This window comes from Erinaceus europaeus, chromosome 1, assembly GCF_950295315.1.
Source record: "Erinaceus europaeus chromosome 1, mEriEur2.1, whole genome shotgun sequence".
Taxonomy (NCBI): Eukaryota; Metazoa; Chordata; class Mammalia; order Eulipotyphla; family Erinaceidae; genus Erinaceus; species Erinaceus europaeus.
The window spans coordinates 105,077,289-105,102,333 of record NC_080162.1 but is presented as its reverse complement, the minus strand read 5'-3'; the positions used below and the strand labels follow the sequence as shown (position 1 = coordinate 105,102,333).

The 25,045-nt window shown below is 38.9% G+C and overlaps 1 protein-coding gene, 1 long non-coding RNA gene and 1 pseudogene across 3 annotated transcripts in view; 2 read left to right on the top strand and 1 right to left on the bottom strand.

Moving 5' to 3' along the window:
- The window catches only part of LOC132538952 (uncharacterized), a 310,731-nt gene that overhangs the window by 45,671 nt on the left and 240,015 nt on the right, over positions 1–25,045 (top strand). The gene's annotated exons all lie outside the window — the stretch shown is intronic.
- The window catches only part of HELLS (helicase, lymphoid specific), a 50,258-nt gene continuing 29,680 nt past the window's right edge, over positions 4,468–25,045 (bottom strand). For both annotated transcript variants that reach the window (XM_007535622.3, XM_060192188.1), the window contains 12 exons: positions 20,016–20,212; positions 18,619–18,715; positions 17,361–17,522; positions 14,891–15,030; positions 14,673–14,811; positions 12,242–12,325; positions 12,046–12,165; positions 10,611–10,727; positions 10,164–10,323; positions 6,846–6,942; positions 6,691–6,767; positions 4,468–5,026 (listed from right to left, as the gene is read on the bottom strand). In XM_007535622.3, the coding sequence (XP_007535684.3) occupies positions 4,932–5,026; positions 6,691–6,767; positions 6,846–6,942; positions 10,164–10,323; positions 10,611–10,727; positions 12,046–12,165; positions 12,242–12,325; positions 14,673–14,811; positions 14,891–15,030; positions 17,361–17,522; positions 18,619–18,715; positions 20,016–20,212 (1,485 nt within the window). In that variant the 3' untranslated portion in view covers positions 4,468–4,931. The remainder of the gene's footprint in view (positions 5,027–6,690; positions 6,768–6,845; positions 6,943–10,163; positions 10,324–10,610; positions 10,728–12,045; positions 12,166–12,241; positions 12,326–14,672; positions 14,812–14,890; positions 15,031–17,360; positions 17,523–18,618; positions 18,716–20,015; positions 20,213–25,045) is intronic.
- On the top strand, positions 8,855–9,704 carry LOC103124866 (large ribosomal subunit protein uL18-like; annotated as a pseudogene).

The following is a 25,045-nucleotide window of genomic DNA, read 5'->3' as shown; positions in this document are numbered from 1 at the left end:
TAATAATAATAAAAAGGAAATAAAAAAAATTAAGTTTTAGGAAAGTTATGGTTATCTATAACTTTACGGTTCATAAAAGCCAATGCTAAGACAATGCTACTACATTCTCTAACAAAAATAAACAAATAAAATGTGATCCATCACATCAAGAAAAAGACAAAAGGGGGGCGGGCTCGAACCAGGATTCTTACGTGGGTCCGTGAGCTTCTTGCCATGTACATTTAACTGCTGGGAAATTGTGCAGATGCAGTCACATCTGCCATGTTGTCCCCTCAGGCTATTGCTAGTTCCCTGAGAGTTGGGACATTCTCGGCTCCGCCATGTTGTGCCCTCAGGGCATTGTCTATTCCCCGCAATATTTGGAGTGCTTTGGTTACTCCTCCCCCTTCCCATTCCCGCGAGAGCTACTCCCATAAAAGCCCTTCTTCCGCACCTCTCTCTCTTGCACCTCTCTCTCTTGCCGGCCCTCACTTCGGTGTTTAGACGCAGGAAAGGTTGCTGCGTGAGGGGGCCATTTTTGCTACCTCCACGCAGCCCAACCTGCTTCTCTCTCACCCAACTATGAGGTGCCAGCACAAATAAAGATTTCTGTTCCCTCTTCACTCTGGATCTCCTCTCTCTCTTCTCCACGGCACAGCTCAACACTTAACATACTGGGCTATCTCCTGACCCCCCACCCCATCCTTATTTAAGTTCTACCTATAAATGAGATCATCTGGCATTCATTCATCTCTTTTTGGCCTATCTCACTTAACCTAACTTTATTACTTCAAATTCCATTCAAGTCAAGGCAAAGGAGATGGCATCATTTTTTACAGCTGAGAAGTATCCAATTGTTTATATATACAACTTTCTTAACCACTCACCTGTCATTGGGCTTCTTGGTGGCTTCCAGATTTGGGCTACTACAAATTGTGCTGCTATGAACGTAGGTGTATATAGGTCTCTTTGGATAGGTGTTTTTGTCTTCTTCAGATAGATCCCCAGGAGAGGGGTTGCCAGATCATAGGGTAGGTCAATTTATTTTTAATATTTTATTAGTTAGTGAGTAGACAGAAATCAAGAGGGAAGAAGATAGGGAGAGATACCTAAAATACTTCTTCACTGCTCATGAAACTTCCCCCCTGTGGTTGGGGGCTAGGGGCATGAACCTGGATCCTTGAGCACTGTTAACAGGTGTGCTCAGCCAGGTATGCCAACACAGGTACAATTTCTAGTACTCTGAAATTGCCAGACTATTTTTTCCACTGGACCAATTTACATTCCCATCAGGGTTTCTTTTAGCCCACATTCTCGTCAGTACTTTTGTCTGTCCTTGGTAATGTGTGACATTCTCACAGGTACAAATCAGTATTATTGTGGCTTTGATTAGCATTTCTGATAATCACTTAGAATTTTTTCATATCTGTTGTCCCTTTGAATCTCTTCTTTGAAGATTCTATCCATCTCCATCCCCATTTATATATATATATATATATATATATATATATATATATAGAGAGAGAGAGAGAGAGAGAGAGAGAATTGAACCTCAGAGCCTCAGGCATGAAAATCTTTTGCATAACCATTATGCTCTCCCCCCCACCCTCACCCCTGTAAAGTCTTTAATTTAGTTACTACCCCTTTATCTGATGTATGGTTTATAACCATCTTCCCCTTTTTATATATATATATATATACTTATTTTCCCTTTTGTTGCCCTTGTTTTTTATTGTTGATATCGTTAGATAGGACAGAGAGAAATGGAGAGAGGAGGGGAAGACAGAGTGGGGAGGGAAAGACATCTGCAGACCGGCTTCATCGCCTGTGAAGTGACTCCCCTGCAAGTGGGGAGCCAGGGCTTGAACCGGGATTTTTTTTTTCATATTTATTTTTCTTTTGTTGCCCTTGGTTTTTTGTTGTTATTGATGTCATCACTGCTAGATAGGACAGAGAGAAATGTAGAGAGGAGGGGAAGACAGAGAGGAGAGAAAGATACCTGCAGACCTGCTTCACCACCTGTGAAGTGACTCCCCTGCAGGTGGGGAGCCAGGGGCTCGAACTGGGATTATGACGGTCCTTGCGCTTTGCACCACCTGCGCTTAACCCGCTGCGCTACCGCCTGACTCCCCGAACCGGGATTCTTATGCCAGTCCTTGCGCTTTGCGCCACATCTGCTTAACCCACTGCACTACCGCCCAACTCCCCATTCTATGGAGTGTCTGTTTTGGTGATAGCTCCCTTTGCTGTGCAGAAGTTTTCAGTTTGATGTAGTTCCATGGGTTTACTTTTTATTATTACTTATTCATGAGAAATTATAGGAAAGAACCAGACATCACTCTAGTACATGTGCTGTTGGGGATTGAACTCCGGACCTCATGCTTGAAAGGCCAAAGCCTTATCCACTGTGCCACCTCCTAGACCACCACGTTTTTTTAAATTATTTTTTTAATATTTTATTCCCTTTTGTTGCCCTTGTTTTATTGTTGTTGTTATTGATGTTGGTTGTTGGATAAGACAGAGAAATGGAGAGGGGAGAGGATGATAAGAGAGGAGGAAAGATAAGACACCTGCAGACCTGCTTTACTGCTTGTGAAGTGACTCCCCTGAAGAGGGGAGCCGGGGGTTTGAGCTGGGATTCTTATGCTGGTCCTTGCCCTTTGCGCCACCTGCGCTTAACCTACTGTACTACTGCCTGACTCCCTTGGGTTTACTTTTGATTTCTGTTTTTAGGTAATGGAGTCTTAAAAGACATTTCTGAAGCAAACGTTGTGGAGAGTTCTGTCAATAGTTTTCTTCTATGTATTTGATGCTTTCTGATCATCTATGGTCCACTTAAGAGTTGCCTTTTGTGTGCAGTGGTATGTGGTGGTCCAATGTCATTCCTTCGTACACTGCAACCCAATTTTCTCAACACCATGTGAAAAGTCTCTCCTACCACTTTCCTTCAGCCAAAAATTATAGCAAATACCATGTACAAGGACCTAGGTTTGAGCCTCCACTCCCCATCTAAAAGTAGGAGGCTTTACAAGTAGTGAAGCAAGTACTTCTCTTATTACCCCCTCTCCCTATAAAGGGTGGGGAATTGGGGAACTGGAGACTTGTCCAATGTCCTTATCAAATAGTGGGAGACAGAGCAAACTGGCTATGCAAAAAGACGTTAGTTTCTGAGGTTCCCAAATCTCAGATTCAGTCCCAACTATCACCATAAACCAGAGCTGACTAGTGCTCTGAATAGTGCTCTGGCCTTCTCTCCCACCCCTAAAGTAAAACATTTCTGATCTTCTATGGGAAGGGTGAGATTTTACTCTTTCATTTTCTTTATCTTCTTGTGCATACAGATGAAACTTTACTTTTGGAAGGCACTAGCTACATTCATTAGAAATCTTTTATCTTTAATTCAGGCAAACTGAGGCAGTACTTTTTACCCAGTTTTACTTGACTAGTTTTTTTTTTTTCTTCTCTTTATTTTATTTAATTTGATAGGACAGAGAGGAGGGAGAGATAGTAAAGCTTCACCACTCATGAAGCTTTCTCCCTACAGGTGGAAACGGGGGGTGGGGGGGTGGGGGGGGGCCCTGCCGCGGCCTTAAACCTAGGTCCTTGAGCATGGTAATGTGTGCACTCAACTGGGTGTGCTACCACGGGCCTCTTCACTATTCTTTGTGACTTTACAACTGCTCCATGTTTTAACCTACCCATGCATATATAGTGAATCAGAAATTGTCCTTAACATGGAGATTATGGTTGTGATAAACTGAGCAAAAGTTGTGGAGGGATGGGATGGCAGCATATGGAATGCTGGGATGATGGTTAATAGGGACACTCATTGCAGTGAAATGTGTGAAACAGATGGAGTCAATCATGGAATCATCTAAGAATCAAGATCACGCATCAAAATCTAAACAATGAGATTGTGCATTTTAACAATTATCTTTGATGATTCTCTCTGCAATCTCTACACAGGTATGTTGAGCTTTCAAACTCTCATTTTCTACCACAAAGAGATCGAAGCTCTCTTACACCAGTATCGTATCACTTTTCTCTTGTATCCCAGTACTAGCACAAAGGGCATTCAATGAAAAATTGAAAGACAAGACACCATTGCCTCCCTTCTTCATCTTTTTAATTGGATAGAGGCTGAGAAATGGGGGGGGTGGGGGTAGAGAGCAAGAGACAGATAGAGACCTGCAGCTCTTCTTCACCATTTGTGATGCTGTACCCCGTAGGTGAGGACTATGGGCTGGAAACTGGGTCCTTGCACATTGTAATGTATGCTCAACCAAGTATGCCACCACCTGGCCCCCTCCATCTTTTTAAAATAGAAGCAGAGAGAAAGTAAAAAGGGCCACAGCACCAAAACTTCCTTCAGTGTGGTAGGGGCAAGAGTTGAATCTGGGTCAAGTACATGGCAAAGCAGAACACTAACCAAGTGCACTACTTCACCAACTCACCATTATCTTTCTGAAAATAAATAATTTTATGAGATCATATTATAAAGAACATTTATTTGGTAAACTATTTTATAGACCATAAAAATCAAACAATCTCTTAAACAACAGAAGACAAAATCTCAATCTTCCCTCTATCAAAAAGTCTACTCCAATACTGAAGTACCAAAAACCCATGAACTATACTACTATGAAAGGATAAAAGACATTAAACTTCCACAGGAAGACTGTATAATTCTGGCAGTGGTTAAGTACACATCAGCCTGTATCCAAAAGTCCTACAGAGTCGGGGGGGTGGGGGGGTGGGAATCTAAACTTGATGTGAATAGTTCTTTGCTCTGAACAAGGTTTAGAAAATTATCTATTAATTACACAATGGTAGTAGTTACATTATGTAAACTGATATAGTAAAAAAAAAAAAAGAGAGAATCTGAATTTCAAAGCCAGTAAAGGTAAATTAGTAGATGTAAACAATAACTTCTTAGACACTTTAGTTCCAATTTAAAACAAACACTCAGAACTGGAATCTTCAGAATTTTCTAGTATCTTGAAAATCCCCATCTTCTCTTTAATCGGACCTGAGGAATTCATTTTATCTACAAGAAAAATATTGGAATAGGTATTTTACTAAAGTATAAAAACTTTGAAAGAAAATTTAAAATATGTCCAAAACAATGTAAGAAATCAGTAATAGGGGGTCGGGCAGTAGCACAGCAAATTAAGCACACATGGAGCAAAGCACAAGGACCTGTTTAAGGATCCTGGTTCAAGGCCCCAGCTCCCCACTTGCATGGGGGCTTGCTTCACAAGCAGTGAAGCGGGTCTGCAGGTGTCTATCTTTCTCTTCCCCTCTCTGTTTTCCCGTCCTCTCTTAATTTATGTCTGTCCTATCCAACAGCAATAACGATAATAATAACAATTTTTAAATGAATGGCTAAAGGAAAGTCATTACTTTAAAAACAGGTTAAGTTTATGATATCTCTCTTACATACTTCAAAGACCACCCAGCTCTGGCCTACAGAGGTGCTAGGGATTGGACCTGGGAGATCAGGGCCTCAGGCATAGATGTCTTTTTGCATAACCATTATACTATCTTCCCCAGATTTGCAATTCAAATCAGCTAATCAGCTAAAAAGGACCTGCCACAGGTGTCTCCTGCAATGGTTTAAATATGGTAAGCCCAAGACTATACTTTCAAGGATCATTTTTATAGTGCTTTAAATATGGTAAGTCCACCAGGAGTGGTGGAAAAGCAGAGGAGCAAAGCCTCAGTGGCAAAAATATAAAATAAGATATGGAAGCTGGGTGCAATTAAGACAGTGAATCAACCACTAAAACTATTTAACATTTTATAGAAATAACTGGGGGCAGGGGAGCCCAGGGGCGGTGAAACATGTGGTTAAATGCATGTGTTATTATGCAAAAGGACCTGGGTTGAAGGCATCAGTCCTCACCTGGAGGGGGAAAGCTTCATGAGCAGCGCTGCAGGAATCTCTCTCTCTCTATATATATATATATCCCCCTTCCTATCTCTCTATTCTATCAAATAAAATAAAGTTAAAGAAAAATTTGGGGGGTAAAACATGAAAAAAAGGTTTGAAAAAAAGGAAAACATTGAACTGGATGGGAAAAAATGGGGGTGGGGGAGGCACTTTTAGGGTCCTGATGCATAATGGCAGAAAAGGACCCAAGCTGAGGGGTCAGAGTGTTTTACAAAAATCTATCACAGGGAATGAGAAATTGTACCCATATGTCAACAACTGTACTGTAATCCATTAACTTCTCAATAAAGAAAAAAGAAAAAAGGAGAGAGGGAAGGAGGGGTCAAAAGAGATGGCAGAACATGGGATCCAGAGTGCAATTCCCACCATTACATATGCCAGAGTAATAGTCTCTCTTACTCTCTCAAATAAATAAACAAATCCTGACTTACTGCTGAATAACTTATACAAAGGAGTATATTATATTTATTCTACATGTATGTCTCAGTTTACATAAACTAAAAAAGCTTAAGCGAGGGAGTCGGGTGGTAGTGCAGCGGGTTAAGCGCAGGTGGCGCAAAGTGCAAGGAGCAGTGTAAGGATCCCGGTTCAAGCCCCCAGCTCCCCACCTGCCTTCCCCTCCTCTCTCCATTTCTCTCTGTCCTATCCAACAACAATGACATCAATAACAACAAAAATAATAACTACAAAAACAATGAAAAACAACAAGGGCAACAAAAGGGAAAATAAAATTTTAAAAAAGCATAAGCGATACTCACCAATGAGATCACTTCGATCTAACAATAGTTCTAGATCTTTATCACTAATGACCTTTTCTCTTGATCCTTTTACTTCCCTAGAGAAAACAAAATATTCATATCTATGACAAATCAAAACTGTAAATTGTATTTTTTCAAAATTAAAATGCACTTACCTTTCAAAATCCCTAGATTTTAGTAAATCCATTAATTCCTTAGGGTCTAAGAACTTCTTAGACTGGTTTAATCCAGACTGACCACCTTTGAAATGATCTGGAAAAAATTATAGAAATAAAAACATTCAAATATACTTTTCATATAAAAAAGTGTACTAACATATTATGAGTAAACAAAATGGCTTCAATTAAAAGCACAGCCATGGGGGCCAAGTGGTGGCACACTGAGTTAAGAGCACATAGTAAAAACACAGTCATGTATTGAAAAGAAGGCAGGGAGTCAGGCAGTAGCGCAGTGGGTTAAGCGCAGGTGGTGCAAAGCGCAAGGACCAGTGGAAGGACCCCAGTTCAAGCCCCCGGCTACCCACCTGCAGGGGAGTCGCTTCACAGGTGGTGAAACAAGTCTGCAGGTATCTCTCTTTCTCTCCCCCGTCTTCCCTCTCTCTCTCCATTTCTCTCTGTCCTATCCAACAATGACAACAAGAGCAACAAAAGGAAATACATAACTAAATATTTTTTTAAAAAAGAAGGCAAATATATAATTTGCTGTTGGAAATATAAATTATTATACTCTACACACTGCAACCAAGAATATGTAAATGCATATGTCAACAAACAATATGAGTAGCTTTTTTATAAGAATCAAAAACTGGAAATATGTCTAATGGTAATCACAGGAGAATGGAGAAATGAAATAAACTTTTAATACACAAAAAAATAAGAAATTGGGGGAGTCAGGCAGTAGCGTAGTGGGTTAAGCGTGGGTGGCCCCAAGTGCAAGGACCGGCGTGAGGATCCCGGTTCAAGCCCCAGCTCTCCACCTGCAGGGGAGTCGCTTCACAGGTGGTGCAGATATCTGTCTTTCTCTCTCTCTGTCTCCCCTCCTCTCTCCATTTCTCTCGGTCCTGTCCAACAACAACGACAACATCAATAATAACTACAACAATAAAACAAAAAGGGCACCAAAAGTGAATAAATATTAAAAAATAAGAAGGGGAAGCAATTACAGAAGCCAGACCTTCTACCTTCTGCAACCCTCAACGACCCTGGGTCCATGCTCCCAGAGGGCTAGAGAATGGGAAAGCTATCATGGGAGGGGGTGAGTTATGGGGATTGGGTGGTGGGAATTGTGTGGAGTTGTACCCCTCCTACCTTATGTTTTTGTTCATTAATCCTTTCTTAAATAAGAAATTAAAAAAAAAAAAAAGAAGAAATCGGAAGTCAGGCGGTAGTGTAGCGGGTTATGCGCATGTGGCGCGAAGTGCAATGACTGGCATGAGGATCCCCCTGTAGGGGGGTCGCTTCACAGGTTGCGTCTCTCTCTCCCCCTTTGTCTTCCCCTCCTCTCTCCATTTCTCTCTGTCCTATCCAACAACGACTGCATCAATAACAACAACAGTAATAACTACAACAATAAAAAGAACAAAAAGGCAGCAAAAAGGAAAAAAGAAAAAGAAATCACAATATCATGCTGAAAAAAGTGGCAAAGCACAAAGATACACACATAAAAATGAATCCATGCATAAAGTTAAAGGAAAAACGTATCTATGTAACTGAAATCAGTATAGTACTTTCTCTTCCATGGGAAGGACAAGGGTGTAAGGGGAAAGAACGGGAAGGGTTCATGAGGAAACTGCTTTGGACAATGGAAGTATCCATGACTGGGGCCAGGAGACAGCACATCTGGTTAAGCACACACGTTGCCGTCTGAAAAGATGAATTCAGACTTCTAAAACATAGCTTGTAAGCCAAATCACCTCAAAAACAAAAAACTTTAAAATTAATAAAATGAAAAAAACTTAAGGGAGGAAGACATTAAGCATCATGTAAAATCCCAATGACAGGGTTTAGGATGTGATTCGTCTTTAATCCTTCTTCCCATTCCATCTACACACTAATTTTCACTTTTTTACATCTATGGTTCCAATCTTAGGCCTTACTAACCCAAATTACTCACTATTTAATTCCGTATTAAATTACACTAATTTGTTTTGAGAGAGCAAGAATACTATGCTTGGAAACACTTGGCAATTCTGGATAAGAATAAGTACAACACACCCAAATACAGGATGATAGTTTGTGTAACCAACAGAGATGTCATTTGTCAGATTGCTTATGCCTGAATTGAAGGAGACATGATAGACTGTGCAGCTTATGCCCATGAACTCCCAAAGTATGGTGTGAAGGTTGGCCTGACAAGTTATGCTGCTGCATATCGTACTGGTCTGCTGCTGGCCCGCAGGCTTCTCAATAGGTTTGGTATGGACAAGACCTATGCAGGCCAAGTCGAGGTGACTGGAAATGAATACAATGTAGAAAACACTGATGGTCAGCCTGGTGCCTTCATTTGCTACTTCGATGCAGGACTTGCCAGAACAACCACTGGAAATAAAGTTTTTGGGAGGGAGCTGTGGACGGAGGTTTGTCTATCCCTCACAGTACGACATGATTTCCTGGCTATGCTTCAGAAAGTAAAGAATTCAATGCAGAAGTTCATCGGAAGCACGTCATGGGCCAGAATGTTGCAGGCTATATGTGTTACCTAATGTAAGATGAGGACGCTAACAAGAAACAATTCTCTCAATATATCAAGAACAGCGTGACTCCAGACATGGAGGAGATGTATAAGAAAGCTTGTATGAGAGAATCCCATCTATGAGAAGCCCAAGAAAGAAGTTAAAAAGAAGAGGTGGAACCGTCCCAAGATGTCCCTTGTCCAGAAGAAAGATAGGGTAGCTCAGAAGAAGGCAAGCTTCCTCAGAGCTCAGAAACAGACTGCTAAAAGCTAAAACCAAACCATGATTTGTTTATGGAAACTTAAGATAGACAATAAACTTATTGATGACATAGAAAAAAAAAAAGAACAGTAAAAACATTTACAGTGGGGGTGTATAAGAGGGGGGCCCAGGTGGTGACGCACCTTTTTAAGCACTCACATTACAGTGTGCAAGGACCCAGGATCAAGCCCCTGATTCCCCCCTCCATCCCCACCAGCAGGGGGAAAGCTTAATGAATGGTGAAGCAGGTCTGCAGGTGTCCCTCTTCTTCTCTATCTCCCCTTCCCCTCTCAATTTCTGTCTCTACTAAATAATAAATAAATACTATTTTTTTTTAATTTACAACATGGTCCAAGAGGTGGCACAGTGGATAAAGCATTGTCCTCTCAAGCATGAGGTCCTGAGTTCCATCTCTGGCAGCACATGTAGCAGAGTGATGACTGGTTCTTTCTCTCCTCCTACCTTTCTCATTAATAAATAAGTAAAATCTTTAAAAAAAAAAAAAATTACAACACACAACAGACAGCTAAATGTTATTTACTTTTGTGAATGATCAATTTTTCCAATTTCCTTTTAGCAGCTGCTCTTTCCACAATCTTCTGATCAATACTATTTGCTGTAACAAGACGATACACAACAACTGGTTTTGTCTGACCAATTCTATGGCATCTATCCTGGGCCTGAAGATCAGACTGGGGATTCTTTAAAAATAAAATAAAGAATATGGTTAAAAATATCAAGAACTCATACTGTTAAGATCAGGTCAACATGTATAATCCAATCCTGAACATTTAGTGTTGTGACTGAAACTTCTAGAGTGGTTTCATTGGTAAAACATGTTTAAATCTTTATAAAAAGCACTTCTTAATAAAATTATTCATATCTGAAAACAAAGACCTTCTCAAATATATCTTTGAAATAATGTAGAATTAAAGCCAAAAGATTAATACAAAACTAAGATTAGCATGTTATTATAATTCCAACTTACCCAATCACTATCATAAATGATAACTGTATCTGCTGCAGTCAAATTAATGCCAAGGCCACCAGCTCTTGTACTCACTAAAAAAATAAATACATCCGGATCTGTATTGAAGTTGTGCATCTAAAAACAGAAAGATAGAAATTGACAAGTCTGAGAAGGGAAATGGTATTCAATTACGAAATTAAAAACTCACCTAAAAAAGGCCAAATCAAAGGTAGAGAGCATAATGGTTATGCAAAGAGATTCTCATGCCTATAGCTCCAAAGTCGCAGGTTCATTCCCCTTCATCACAACCCAGCTCCCAGAAATTTAAAAAAAAAAAAGAGAGTCCGGTGGTAGCTCATTGGGTTAAGCGCAGGTGGTGCAAAGTGCAAGGACCGGCATAAGGATCCCGGTTCGAGCCCCCGGCTCCCCACCTGCAGGGGAGTCACTTTACAGGCGGTGAAGCAGGTCTGTAGGTGTCTATCTTTCTCTCCTTCTCTCTCCATTTCTCTCTGTCCTTTCTAAGAATGACGACATCAATAACAACAATAATTGCAACAACAATAAAAAAAAAGGGCAACAAAAGGGAAAGTAAATAAGTATTTTAAAAAAATTATTTATTTAATTACCAGAGCACTGCTCAACTCTGGCTTTAAAAAAAAAAAAATCTCTGGGAGCTAGGTAGTGGTGCAGCGGATTAAGCGCACATGGCGGAAAGCGCAGGGACCAGCATCAGGATCCCAGTTCTAGCCCCCAGCTCCCCTTGTTTCACAGGCAGTGAAGCAGGTCTGCAGGTGTCTATCTTTCTCTCTCCCTCTATCTTCCCCTCCTTTCTCGATTTCTCTCTGTCCTATCCAACAATAATAATAACAATGACGTAAACAACAAAGGCAAGAAAAGGGAAAAAATAATAAAGTTTTTAAAAAAAAAAAGAATCAGGAGCTGGGCGGTAGCACAGTGGGTTAAGTGGCACAAAGTGCAAGGACCAGCTCAAGGATCCCAGTTCAAAGCCCCTGGCTCCCCACCTGCAAGGGAGTCACTTCACAGTGACTCCTGAAGCTGGTCTTCAGGTGTCTAGTTTTCTCTCCCCCCCTTCTCCATTTCTCTCTGTCCTATCCAACAACAATGACATCAATAACAACAACAATAATAACTACAATAAAAACAAGGGCAACAAAAAAGAAATAAACAAATATTTTTAAAAAGAATCACTAAAAAAAAAAAAATCTCCATTCTCTCAATATTATTATAATAGTAGCTGAACAGATTATAAGGGTGTCAAATAAGATACATATGATTTGAAAAAACGCCGAGGTTTATTTATACTAAATACTGTTTTAAGTCTTAATCCTACTATGGAGTTTTTGGTCTTTTATATCAATTTGTACATTTATTTTGATCAACACTTCAGAAATTGAGAGGACACAAAATTTTTTATATGTATGAGCAGTCTTACATTTTTTTCTCTCGCTGAATAAGACATAGATCCATCAAGTCTGCTAAAGCTGAAATTTCTAAAGTGGCAGTAATCCATCAAAATATCCAACATTCTAGTCATTTGTGAAAAAAGCAGAACCTGAAATTTAAATATATCATATTATTTATACTGAGCAAGAGTAATTAAGCAACCAAAAATTAATCAAAAGTATCACCTTATGACCTCTGGATTTTAGTTCTGGCAGCATTCGATCCAAAATTAAGAATTTTCCAGAATTTGTTACCAATTCTTCATCAATCTTATTAAGTGGGAAAGAAAAGAAAACAGTAATTATTAAGAAGTTGTCAGTAAAAACATGTGAACAGTTCAGTACTTAATGAAAAAACATTTCATTTCTAATAAGAGAACAAAGAATACCCATCTATGAACAATAGCACTGCAAATGAGTTCCAATAAAATTATTTTAAAAGAGCACCACTCAGATCTAACATATGCAGTATCAATAACTGAATTTAAGGCTTCAGAGATTCAAATTTTATATTCTACCACTGAGTAATCTAAAATTTAAAAAATCTGACTATGTTATTTATCTTTCTAAGTCAGAGGATTACTGTTTCCCAAGAAGACATATACTAGAAATTAACACCAGTAATTTCACACCAAATTGAGGTTTGTTTATTCTTTATAACTCAGTGTAAGTTCAACAACCTACTTATGAAAATTATTGCTAGAATTCTCAGTAAAATTAAACCAAAGAGCTTATTAGCAATTTCTACATTGAAGATAAAGAAAATGCTCACTTTCCATACACATTAATAATCTCAAAGATTCACTTTCTTACTCAACAAACAACTACAATGCAGTAGTTAGAAGTGGAGGAGGTTGGAGCTCCACTGGTGCAATCGGTTAGTATGTAGTACTTATACAGAAGTGGAGGAAGTGAGGGGAGGTTTAGGCTATCTACCTCTAGAGACTATTTGGCAATATCTAAAGACATTTTAGGTTGCCACAAGCGAGAAGGTATGACTGTATTGGCTTTTGCTAGACAGGCAAGAGAGCACCTCCTTAAAAAATTACCAAGTTCAGGAGTCAGGTGTTAGCGCAGCGGGTTAATCGCACGCACATGGCACAAAGCTCAAAGACCTGAGTAAGAATCCCTGTTCAAGCCCCCAGCTCCCCACCTGCAGGGGAGTTGCTTCACAAGCGGTGAAGCAGGTCTGCAGGTGTCTTTCTCTCTCCCTCTCTGTCTTCTCCTCCTCTCTCCACCCTATCCAACAACAACAACATCAGTAATAACTACAATAAGACAACACGGACAACAAAAGGGAATAAATAAATATTTTTAAAAAAATTACCAAGTTCAAAATGTTAGTACTGGTAGGGGTGAGAAGTCCTACTGGAAACTGTTATGAAACAAGTTACTGAGCAACAGTGATAAGTGATTTAATTATTTTTCTATCATCTGCTCAAGAAAGCAGTTTCAGTCACTTAAAGACTGAAACTTCATCATCAGTGTCAAGATGACTCCATTGCTCCTGGTGGTCTTTTATTTCCTTTGTATTATTTTTACTTTTATTTCTTTATTGGGGGATTAATGTTTCACAGTAGACAGTAAATACAATTTGTACATGCATAACATTTCCCAGTTTTTCACATAACAATATATAACCCTCCACTAGATCCTCTGTCATCCTATTCCAGGACCTGAACTTCATCTCACTACCCACTCCAGAGTCTTTTACTTTGGTGCAATACACCAACTCAAGTCCAGGTTCTGCTTAGTGTCTTCTCTTCTGATCTTGCTTTCAATTCCTTTGTATTGCTTTATTTATGACAGAAAGTAAGACTGAAACAGAGAGAAAGTGAGACACTAGCAGCACTGCTCCACCATGCTGGTTGGGACCCAGAGCTTAAATCCAGGTTGTAACACATGGTAACATGTGACAATAGCAATAGTTTTTTAATTCCTTGCTATTGAGATTCATGTACTGAGCAGACAGAATGATTTTTTCCAGGGATGGGGTAGATAGCATAATGGTTATTCAAAGAGACTCTCATGCCTGAAGCTTCAAAGTCCCAGGCTCAATTCCCCACACTACCATAAGCCAGAGATGAACAATGCTCTGGTAAAATAAGTATGTTTTTTAAAAAAGATTTATTCCACAAAACAGGATACCAGAGTGTTACTGTCATGTACAACACCAAGAATCAAACTCAAGACCTCATGATTGCACTGATTAAATTCAGAATTCCATCACAGTGCCACCTTCCTGGTCAGCAGGCTTTATTAATTTTTGACAAGGTGAACACTACCAAAAAAAAAAAAAAAGAATAAGGAAAAATTGACAACTACCATTAAAATGAAGTAAGACTGTAGAAAATCAGGGATGAACACTCAAAAGTAATAAGTATGACTTAGGAGAGAAGACAGGACCATAAAAACTGGGCAAATATATATAAATATTATTACAGAAATAAGTCAATCCAAATCTGTGATCTTAGGAGAACTACTGCAGTTTCCATTAGAGGGAATGGGGACACAGAAGTCTTGTGGTGGCAAAGATGTGGAATTATACCTTTGTTATAGCAAATTTAAATAATAGTGAAACAAAATAACATCAAACAATATATTAAATGATATTCACCTTAAACTCTTGTGTGACGGGGTCTATTGGGTACTCAATTAAATATGGATGGTTACAGCATTTACGAAGGAGCATCATTATATTCTGTAGCTTCAGATTAACTTCAGATTCTGTAGGAATATTCACTTCTACAACAGCTCTATCAAGAATATATAATTCATAAGTAGGAAAAATATCAACAATTTATAGGAAACTTAAATTCATTTTTAGACTCACACCTTTCTCGATCCACCTCTGGCTGTATTTGACTGAGCAATTTTTCCAGTTCATTTGGGAAATCATCTATTTGGCTGTAATTTACTGACTTTCGACTTCGTCGTTTTGGTCGTCCAGTGGGACTTACTTCAACAGTTTCTTTCTTTAAAAAAAAGTTACAGGGATCTTTTTTAAATGTTATATATAGTCTGATGGAGTATACATTTCAAAAATTAACTTTTTATAGATATGCCCACCTCTCTTGATGTTACAGCAGAGGCTCAATTTACAAAGGAAATGTGTTACATTTGAGCAGACCTTGGTTGATAGAAAGCTCAAGAGATTTCTTTATGACACAATCAACATTTTTTGAAAGAATTCTTTCAAGAGGGTCGGGTGGTAGCGCAGCAGGTTAAGCGCATGTGGCACAAAGACAAGGACCAGCATAAGGACCCCGGTTCGAGTCCCCAGCTTCCCACCTGTAGAGGAGTTGCTTCACAAGTGGTGAAGCAGGTCTGCAGGTGTCTGCCCTTCTCTCCCCCTCCTCTCTCCATTTCTCTCTGTCCTATCCAACAATAAAGGACATCAACAATAACAATAATAACCACAAGGCTACAACAACAAGGGCAACAAAAGGGGGGAAAATGGCCTCTTAGAGTCGTGGATTCATGGTGCAGGCACTGAGCCCCAGCAATAACCCTGGAGGCAAAAAAAAAAAAAAGTTTTCAAAAGAATTTAAAAGAATATCTCTCTCTTCCCTGATCCAGCTTTCTAGACCTTTTCCCAACTATGACACCATCTCCCCAGACAATAACCTGGGTCCACCTGCATATTAGATGGCAGGCAAAGGCAAAAACTAGTAAAGTCAAGGGCCCTCTGGAATATACCTAAAACAGACCTACTAGCTTTTTCCAAAACGGAGACCACAAATATTACCTGCAATATTCATGCCTTTAGGTTCATGATTAGTCAATAATTCGTTCTGTATTAATAGTATAACTTTTTCAGTCACCAGGTTCCAGATAATATCAGGATGCCAACCTGACTTCCTTGGGCAGAGGACCCCCCACCATGTGTCCTGGAGGCCCACCTCCCCAGATCCCTGTCCCACTAGGGAAAGATACAAACAGGCTGGGAATATGAATCGACCTGCTAACACCCATGTCCAGTGGAGAAGCAGTCACAGAAGCAAGACCTCCCATCTTCTGCACCCCATAATGATCCTGGGTCCATTGCTTACAACATGGTGAATGATTAACAAAGGTATTCTGGTAGATTGTTTTTGGCTACTAGTAACTGTAGAAGGACTATGTATGTATGTGGTGTAATTGAAATAGTTGGCAAGTCTTTCATACAGGTATTCTCAAACTGAGGTGTGCTTATTCAAATGTATTTCCAAGTCTAATCACAGATAGCATGACTAGAATTAATTTGGGAAAGGAATAAAAAATTCTCATGGGGCACCAAGCGGTGGCGCATCTGGTTAAGCGCACACACTATGGTGCAGAAGTACCCGGGTTCAAACCTTGGTCCCCACCTGCGGGGGCAAAGCTTCATGGGTGGTGAAGCATGGCTGCAGGTGTCTGTCTCTCTCCCTCTCTATGTCCTCCTCCCCTCTCAATTTCTCTGTCTCTAATAATAAATAAATAAAATATTTAAAAATTCTCATGGTCCAGGAGGTGGTGCAGTGGTAAAGCTTTGGACTCTCAAGCATGAGGTCCTGAGTTTGATCCCCAGCAGCACATGTGCCAGAGTGATGTCTGGTTCTTTCTCTCTCATCCTATCTTTCTCATAAATAAATAAAAATCTTTTAAAAAATAAAAATTCTCACAGGCATACCTATAACTATAAAGCAATCAATGTATTACCTATCACTTCAATCCAAAGATAAATCACTTGCATATTATGACAAAATTTCTAGGAGATAAGTTTGCTATTGGCCACTTCTATTGGCCATTACACCTCCCATCTGTTAGAAATTAACTCTCCAAAAGCCAGACCTTCCACCTTGCTTCCCACAGTGACCTTGGGTCCATACTCCCAGAAGGTTAAAGAATAGGAAAGCTATCAGGGTACGGGATGGGATGCGGAGTTCTGGTGGTGGGAATTGTGTGGAGTTGTACCCCTCTTATCCTATGGTTTTGTCAGTGTTTCCTTTTTATAAATAAGATAAAAGAAGAAATTAACTCTCAGGAACAGCAAGGTACAGGTCACTTAGAGCACCTCATTTGCCATACCTACAACCCAGGTTTGAGTCTAGCTCCCTCTTCACTGGAAGCTAATACAGCACTATTATTTTCCCCTCTGTCACTCTGACTCTTTTCTATCTAAAAGCCAACCTGGAGCGATAAAGCCCTAATGACAACAAAAATTTAGAAAGAAATTAACTCTTAGTAACTTCTAAAACCAGGTAATGGCCCCTAAGACTGAAATCAACCATGAAATTTTCTATACTAATTGCAATTTACAGTATATTTCAAATTCAAACTCTACCTCACTGGATCCAAACATATCTGCAATAGTTCGGTTTACAATGGCTGTATAAAAGATCTCTTGTTTCTTTGAAAGAGGTGCATAAACAATTACTTCTCGTTTGGGAGGAACTTCAAGAGCAACGTCAGATTTTAGTCTTCTCAGTAAGAAAGGCGTTAGAATCTAAAATTCAAATGTAAATAAAAGAACATTAAAACATGACTGTGTTTTTAGGGAGTACGCTCTATACACCCCTTATGACTTTTTTTCCATAAAAATACTTTTAAGTAGCATATATTATCAAAAGATAAAGTATGTTTCCAACGGGACTACTAGTATTTAGCCATACTATCTCAAACTTTTCAAACTTAATATATGTTGAATATTTTTTAAAAGTTCAAAGGGGTGTCAGTACTTTCTAGGGTTATAACCCAGGTTTTAGAACATTAAAGTTTCTTTCTGTAAATTCTGAAAATTCAGGCTTAAAATTACCTCTCCATTATCTGTGTGATAAAAATTAATTACCACATATACATATGAAGGAATAATTATACCATTATCAACTTTTCCTAAAAAGAAAACCCAAACAAACAAAAAAAAAAGAAAATCCAAACTGAAATTCATTTAATCTCCCTTACAGCACTATTTTTACAATAAAAATTAATTCTACATATTTAGAGTTCTGGACTTAAATATTCCACAAATATAGAACAAGTCTGAACCTCAACACCACCACATGGGAATAACGAGGTACCTGGATAGAGCTCTGATGCTGAAATGTCTCTTCCCCTCCATACTTTTTCTAAGATTTATTTTTATTTATTAATGAGAGAGAGATACAGATAGAGATAGAAAGAGGAAGAACTAAGTCACCACTCTGGCATATACAATGCCAAGAATTAAACTTGGGACCTCATGACTGAGTATTTTATCCACCACACCATCTTCCCAAGCCACTCTTCCTCTCTGTAGTTCCTTCTCTTTCTTAAGGAAAAGGTTGGCCTGAGAGTAGTGAAATCACACATCACTGGGTCTGGCCGGAAGAACAAAAACAAAGGGGGGGGGGAGGGAAAGGGTTACAGGCAGAATTTCAAAAAAACACTTGGGTTCAATTAAAAGCAATATGACCTCTGGTAAGGAGGAAAGGGCAGAAAGTAAGCTGAAATTTAGAGGGGCTTTATTTTCCAAAATTTGCAGCAAAGAGTTGGACAGGTAATCTCTAGGGTTCTTTTTTATTCTATTAAGTGTATAGTAATAATAAGAAAAAAAAAGTAAAAACCTGGTGCAACATATGCAATACATTCTGTTCTCTTTCTTTTGCAATAATATCTTCAGCAGTTTCAGAAAGGCTAGTGATATCAAACCAAGACTCAAAGCTAGAAGAGAAAAAATGATTACAACTTATCAAATAAATTGTACTAAATGATGTATGTTTTATATTTTTAACTGTATGTTAGCCTGTGCATTATGAAGGGACTATTTTTCTGATTTGTAAATACATTAACAACCTTACATTGTATTATCACTAAACATTAAGGTAAATATTTTCTGAAATATCTGAATGAAATGTGCAAACAAAAAAACATATATAATCTCTCTCTTTAGATATAAGAATACCACCAATTTTGTTAAAACTTTGTAGTTTTATTAAAGGATTATTTATTAATAAGAGAGAGTAAAAGAGGAAGAGACACACAGAGAGAACCAGAACATCAACTCTGGTACATGCAGTTAGTTTCCAGGGATCAAACTCGGGACCTACCTCATGCTTTTAAGTCCACTGCTGTAGGCACTGTGCCACCTCCTGCACTATTAGCACTAATAACTCAACACATACCTACATTTTGGCAATGGTATCTACTACATCTCCTTTGTTATTCCCAATGGAAAAAAAAAAGTTCAAATGAGCAATTATGAGGCTCAGGACTTTTAGGCATGAGGTTCCCAGTTTGATCCTGAGAATCCCTTCCATTCTCTCTCAAAAATAAATATTTTTTAAAAAGAGGAATTAAGTATAATCATTACTTCATAGTCTACACTAAGACCATACTGGCAGTAAAGCCAATCTGGAAATGTGCCAGTGTTTAAGCCGTACCTAATCCAAGTATAATCAAGTTAAAACCACACAAAACATGTTTTATACACATATATTCACAGGTATGATCTCAGTACCTTTACATAGGATCTGGGAATCTTGTCCTTTTAATAAATGTACCCCAGTGACAAACTGGTCTTGGGACAACATTTTTTAAGCAGAAGTAAAATACAGTATTAATATAAAACATTAATTGGCCAGGAAAATAGTTCAACTGGTAGAGTACATGGCTTGTACACCTGGGGCTCCCAGTTTCATCCCTAAACATGTATAAGACTGATATTCAGCAGATGAGGCTGTGCCTTGCCATGTGTTGTGTGGCCCAGGTACCAGTCCTGTCACCACATGGCAGTACCCTGACTCCCAGTGCTATGGTGTCCCTTTCTGTGTGAGTAAGAAAATTGGTCCCAGAGCAGTGAAACAGAGCATCCATGAGGTCCTGGCTCCACATACATACAAAACAGTACAACACACACTAAATATCAAAGAACTTGCCAAATCACTAAAAAATCTATCTATATAGAAGGAATTTTTAACAATGTTAAGGTAAGAAAAGTATAGAAAATACCTAGCTTACCTACCTTTTCAAGTCATCAAATACATCTGGCAATAAAAAGTTTAGTAGTGACCAAAGTTCTGATAAATTGTTTTGCAAGGGAGTTCCAGTCAAAAGAAGTTTGTTATCTGCATTGAACCGTTTTAACTCCCTGATTAAACGGCACTTCATATTCTTAATCCTGTGTCCTTCATCTACTATTAAGTACTTCCAATAGCAATGCTAGAAAATAATTGGAAAAAAATTAATAATGGGCTCACATTTCTTTCTAAAACAGATCTCACTAGACCGAAATAATTAAAGTGCACTTGCTAATGTGTATTTAAAAATTTCTTTCCTGTTTCCTCAGTAACTATATTTTCCCTTTCTAATGTTTACAATTGTATTAAAAGTTGTAGGAATTGGGAATCAGGCGGTAGTGCAGCAGGTTAAGCACACATGGCACAAAGTGTTAATGGACTAGCATAAGAATCCGGTTTGAGCCCCCAGCTCCCCACCTGTAGGGGAGTCACTTCACAGATGGTGAAGCAGGTCTGCAGGTGTCTTTCTCTCCCCCTCTCTGTCTTCCCCTCCTCTCTCCATTTCTCTCTGTCCTATCCAACAACGACTTCAAGAACAACAACAATAAAACAAGGGCAACAATAGGAATAATAATAATAAAAAAAGTTGTAGGAATTGAACGTTTAATAGTTCCATATGCTCTGAAACATAAATAGCACTAGTGTTTTCATTCTTGCAGTTTACATCTGAGAGTAACACTATTTTAAATCTGATGGTGTTATGAATTTCCTAACAGTTAATGGCCTATTTATTGCTCCTTCCTTTTGTCTGGAGTCATTCTAGTAATTTATATCTTCACATTAAGTTCTTCAGTTACTTTCACAAAATTCTAATGAGGATATTTTAAATTTCTGGGGCCAGGTGGTGGTGTACCTCGTTGAGTGCATGTGGAAAGAAGCTTTGCAAGTGGTAAAATAATGCTGCAGGTGTCTCTGTCTCTCTTCCTACCTCCCCCTTCCCTCTTGATTTCTGGCTGTCTCTTCAATAAATAAATAAAGGTAACTTTAAACAATTTTTAAAATAAGATATGGATATTTAAAAACTTCTTTCTTCTTATTTTTAACCAGAGCATTGATCAGCTCTGGCTTATGGGGAATGAACCCAGGACATTAAAGCCTTAGTCATTAGTCTCTTTAAATAAGCATTATGCTATCTATCCTCATCCAACCTATTATTTTTATTTATTTATTTATTCCCTTTTGTTGCCCTTATTGTTTTATTGTTGTAGTTATTCTTGTTGTTGGATAGGGCAGAGAGAAATGGAGAGAGGAGAGGAAGACAGAGAGAAGGAGAGAGAGACAGACACCTGCAGACCTGCTTCACCGCCTGTGAAGCGACTCCCCTGCAGGGGGGGAGCTGGGGCTCGAACCAGGATCCTTATACTGGTCCTTGCGTTTTGTGCCACATGCACTTAACCCGCTGTGCTACCACCCGACTCCCCCAACCTATTATTTTTTAATATATACTTTTTTTTTTGTCTCCAGGGTTATCACTGGGGTTTGGTACCTGTACTACAAATCCACTGCTCCAGTGGCTTTTTAAAAAATATTTTATTTATTTATTCATGAGAAAGATAAGAGGAGAAAGAATCAGATATTACTCTGGTACATGTGCTGCCGGGGACTGAACTCAGGACCTCATGCTTGAGAGCCTAATGCTGTATCCACTGTGCCACCTCCCAGACCACGGCTATTTCTCTTTTTTCTTTTTTTTTGCATAGGACAGAGAAAAGTTGAGAGAAGAGGGGAAAATAGAGAAGGGGAGAGAAAGACAACTATAGACCTGCCTCAGTGCTTGTGAAGCAGTCTCCTTGCAGATGGGGAGCTGGGGCTCAAACCAGGATCCTTGCACTGGTCCTTGTGCTTCGTACTATGAAGGCTTAACCCAGGCCCCTATGTATTTTTTCTTTATTGGGGGAGTAATGGTTTGTAGTGGTTTAGACTCAACAGTAAAATACAGTAGTTTGGACAAGTGTAACACTTTTCAGTTTTCCACATAAGTCAACCCCCTGTAGGTCCTCCTCTGCCATCATGTTCCAGGCCCAAAACCGTCCCACCCACCCGAGTCTTTTACTTGGATGCAATAATAATATATACATACTTATTTGCTTTATTTTAGTCAGAGAGAGAGACAGAGACAGTGAAGGCACACTAGAGCACTGTTCAACTCCGGCTTATGGTGGTATGGGAGATTGAATTTGGGACTCTGGAGTCTCAGGCAGAAAAGTCATTTTGCATAAGATTAGAAACTTAACAGTTCTATTTTTCTACTGAGTGAAAATGCAAAAGAATAAACGCTTTCTGGGTATGTAGACCCCACTATAAGCGTCATAACACATGTAATTCTCTTTATGTAACAGACCTGGCAAATATGGGAAACATCTGCAATATTGTATCCTGGTTTGAGCCCCCGGCTCCCCACCTGCAGGAGCGTCGCTTCACAAGCAGTGGTGCAGGTCTGCAGGCATCTATTTTTCTCTCCCCCCGTCTTCCCTTCCTCTCTCTGTTTCTCTCTGTCCTATCCAACAATGACGACATCAATAACAAGAACAATAACTACAACAACAATTTAAAAAGGGCAACAAAAGGGAAAATAAATCATATAAAAAATATTTTTTTAAATTTTACTTTATTCATAAGATAAAAATAATTTTTAGGGAGTTGGGCTGTAGCGCAGCGGGTTGAGCGCAGGTGGCGCAAAGCACAAGGACCGGCATAAGGATCCCGGTTCGAACCCCGGCTCCCCACCTGCAGGGGAGTGGCTTCACAGGCGGTGAAGCAGGTCTGCAGGTGTCTATCTTTCTCTCCTCCTCTCTGTCTTCCCCTCCTCTCTCCATTTCTCTCTGTCCTATCCAACAACGACAACAACAATAATAACTACAACAATAAAACAACAAGGGCAACAAAAGGGAATAAAAATAACAATAATAATAATAATAATTTTTAGCATACAACTTATTTAGCAAGAAAATTTAGAAGAACGTTTTTCCTGAAAATGCAGTAAACCAGACAACCTGAATAATTTCATAGTATAAAATGGCTACCTTTAAATGCCAAACAACAACAACAAAACACCAAGCTGGGGAGATATACAGTGGTCACTCAAAAGACTTTCACGTATGAGGTTGGCATTCCAGGTTCCATCCCTGGCACCATTATAAACCAGAGCTGAACAGTACACGTGTGTGTGTGTGTGTGTGTGTGTGTGTGTGTGTGTGTGTGTGTGTGTGTGTGTGTGCGCGCGCGCGCACGCACACATTGCCGGAAAAGTTATGATGTATTTTTTTGCATAGAATGTAGAAAAATGTCATGACTTTCCGAAATAAAACACATACATCCACTGTCTCAAATAAAACTCTTAAAGAAAATGAATAAAAGAAATTTCACTTAAAAATAAATAGGCAGGGTGGGTGGGGAGAATACAGGTCCATGAAAGATGATGAATGACATAGTGGGGGTTGTATTGTTAAATGGGAATCTGGGGAATGTTATGCATGTACAAACTATTGTATTTACTGTTGAATGTAAAACATTAATTCCCCAATAAAGAAATAAATTTAAAAAATAAATAAATAAATAAATAGGCAAAAGAAAAGAAAAAAAACAAGCAATGGAACAGATGTGGCAAGAAAGTAATTAGCAAGCAGATTCAAGTTACTTCTGCTGCTACTCAAGAAGAAAGGACTTCATGCCCAACCCATCAATCCTAAAGATAGAATCCTTGGAGGAGTTTAATGAGGAGGAACATTTAAAAAAATGGAAACAACTAAAGGAGACTTATTAAGTTCACTATGGCTGGATAGAAAACAAAATCAGAAGAATTTTCATATTAGAACAAACAGGAGCTAAAAGATTAAAAGTATAGAGACTTGTCTATAGGATCTGGGAGACAGCATACTAGTCAACAAAAGACTCATGCCTGAGGTTCCAAGCCATGTTCAATTCCCAGCACCACCATAAGCCAGAGCTGAACAGTGCTCTGGTCTTTCTCTCTGTATCTCTGTCATTAAAAAAATACTTTAAAACCTATTTATTCTGTGGTCCGGGAGGTGGCGCAGTGATAAAGCTTTGGACTCTCAAGCATGAGGTCCTGAGTTCGATCCCCGGCAGCACATGTGCCAGAGTGACGTCTGGTTCTTTCTCTCTCCTATCTTTCTCATTAATAAATAAATAAATAAAATCTTTAAAAAAAATAAACCACCTATTTATTCGAGCCCCCGCCTCCCCACCTGCAGGGGAGTTGCTTCACAAGCAGTGAAGGTCTGCAGGTGTCTCTCTTTCTCTCCTCCTCTGTCTTCCCCTCCTCTCTCCATTTCTCTGTCCTATCTAACAATGATGACATCAGTAACAACAACAATAATAACTACTACAACAATAAAAAACAAGGGCAACAAAAGGGAAAATAAATAAATAAATAAAACCTATTTATAAGTTATCCATGTATATAACAAGATAATTAACACAACAACAAAAGTTTTCAGGTAGAAATACAAGTACCTGATTAAGTGTTGGAAACTACTTTTTCCTAAAACCACTATTATTTTAAAGAAACTTTTGATACTTTTCTTTGTCACAGACTCTCATGCCTGAGGCTCCTAAGTCCAAAGTTCAAGTCCCTGTACCACCATAAATTAGAGGTGAGCAGTGCTCTGATGTGTTAAAAAAAAAAAAAAAAGTGAGAACATGGAAACTTGCTTTAATGTGGTGGGAACAGGTCAAACATGGTTCATGGGCATGACAAAGCAGAAGTGCTATCCAGGTAAGCTAATTTGCTGGCTTGGATGCGATACATATTCAAAATCTTTGTTTGACTCCTGAACTGCAAATTATATTACAGAGTTAAATCAGGACACAAGTAAAAGTTGTTCAGAGAAAGAATAAATTCATGTGAAATGGGAAAAGTATGAGAAAAAGTTCAAAACACCAAAAAAAAACAAACTGATCAAGGCATTGGGGAGATTAACTTTCTTTTTTCTTTTTTAAACCAGAGCACTGC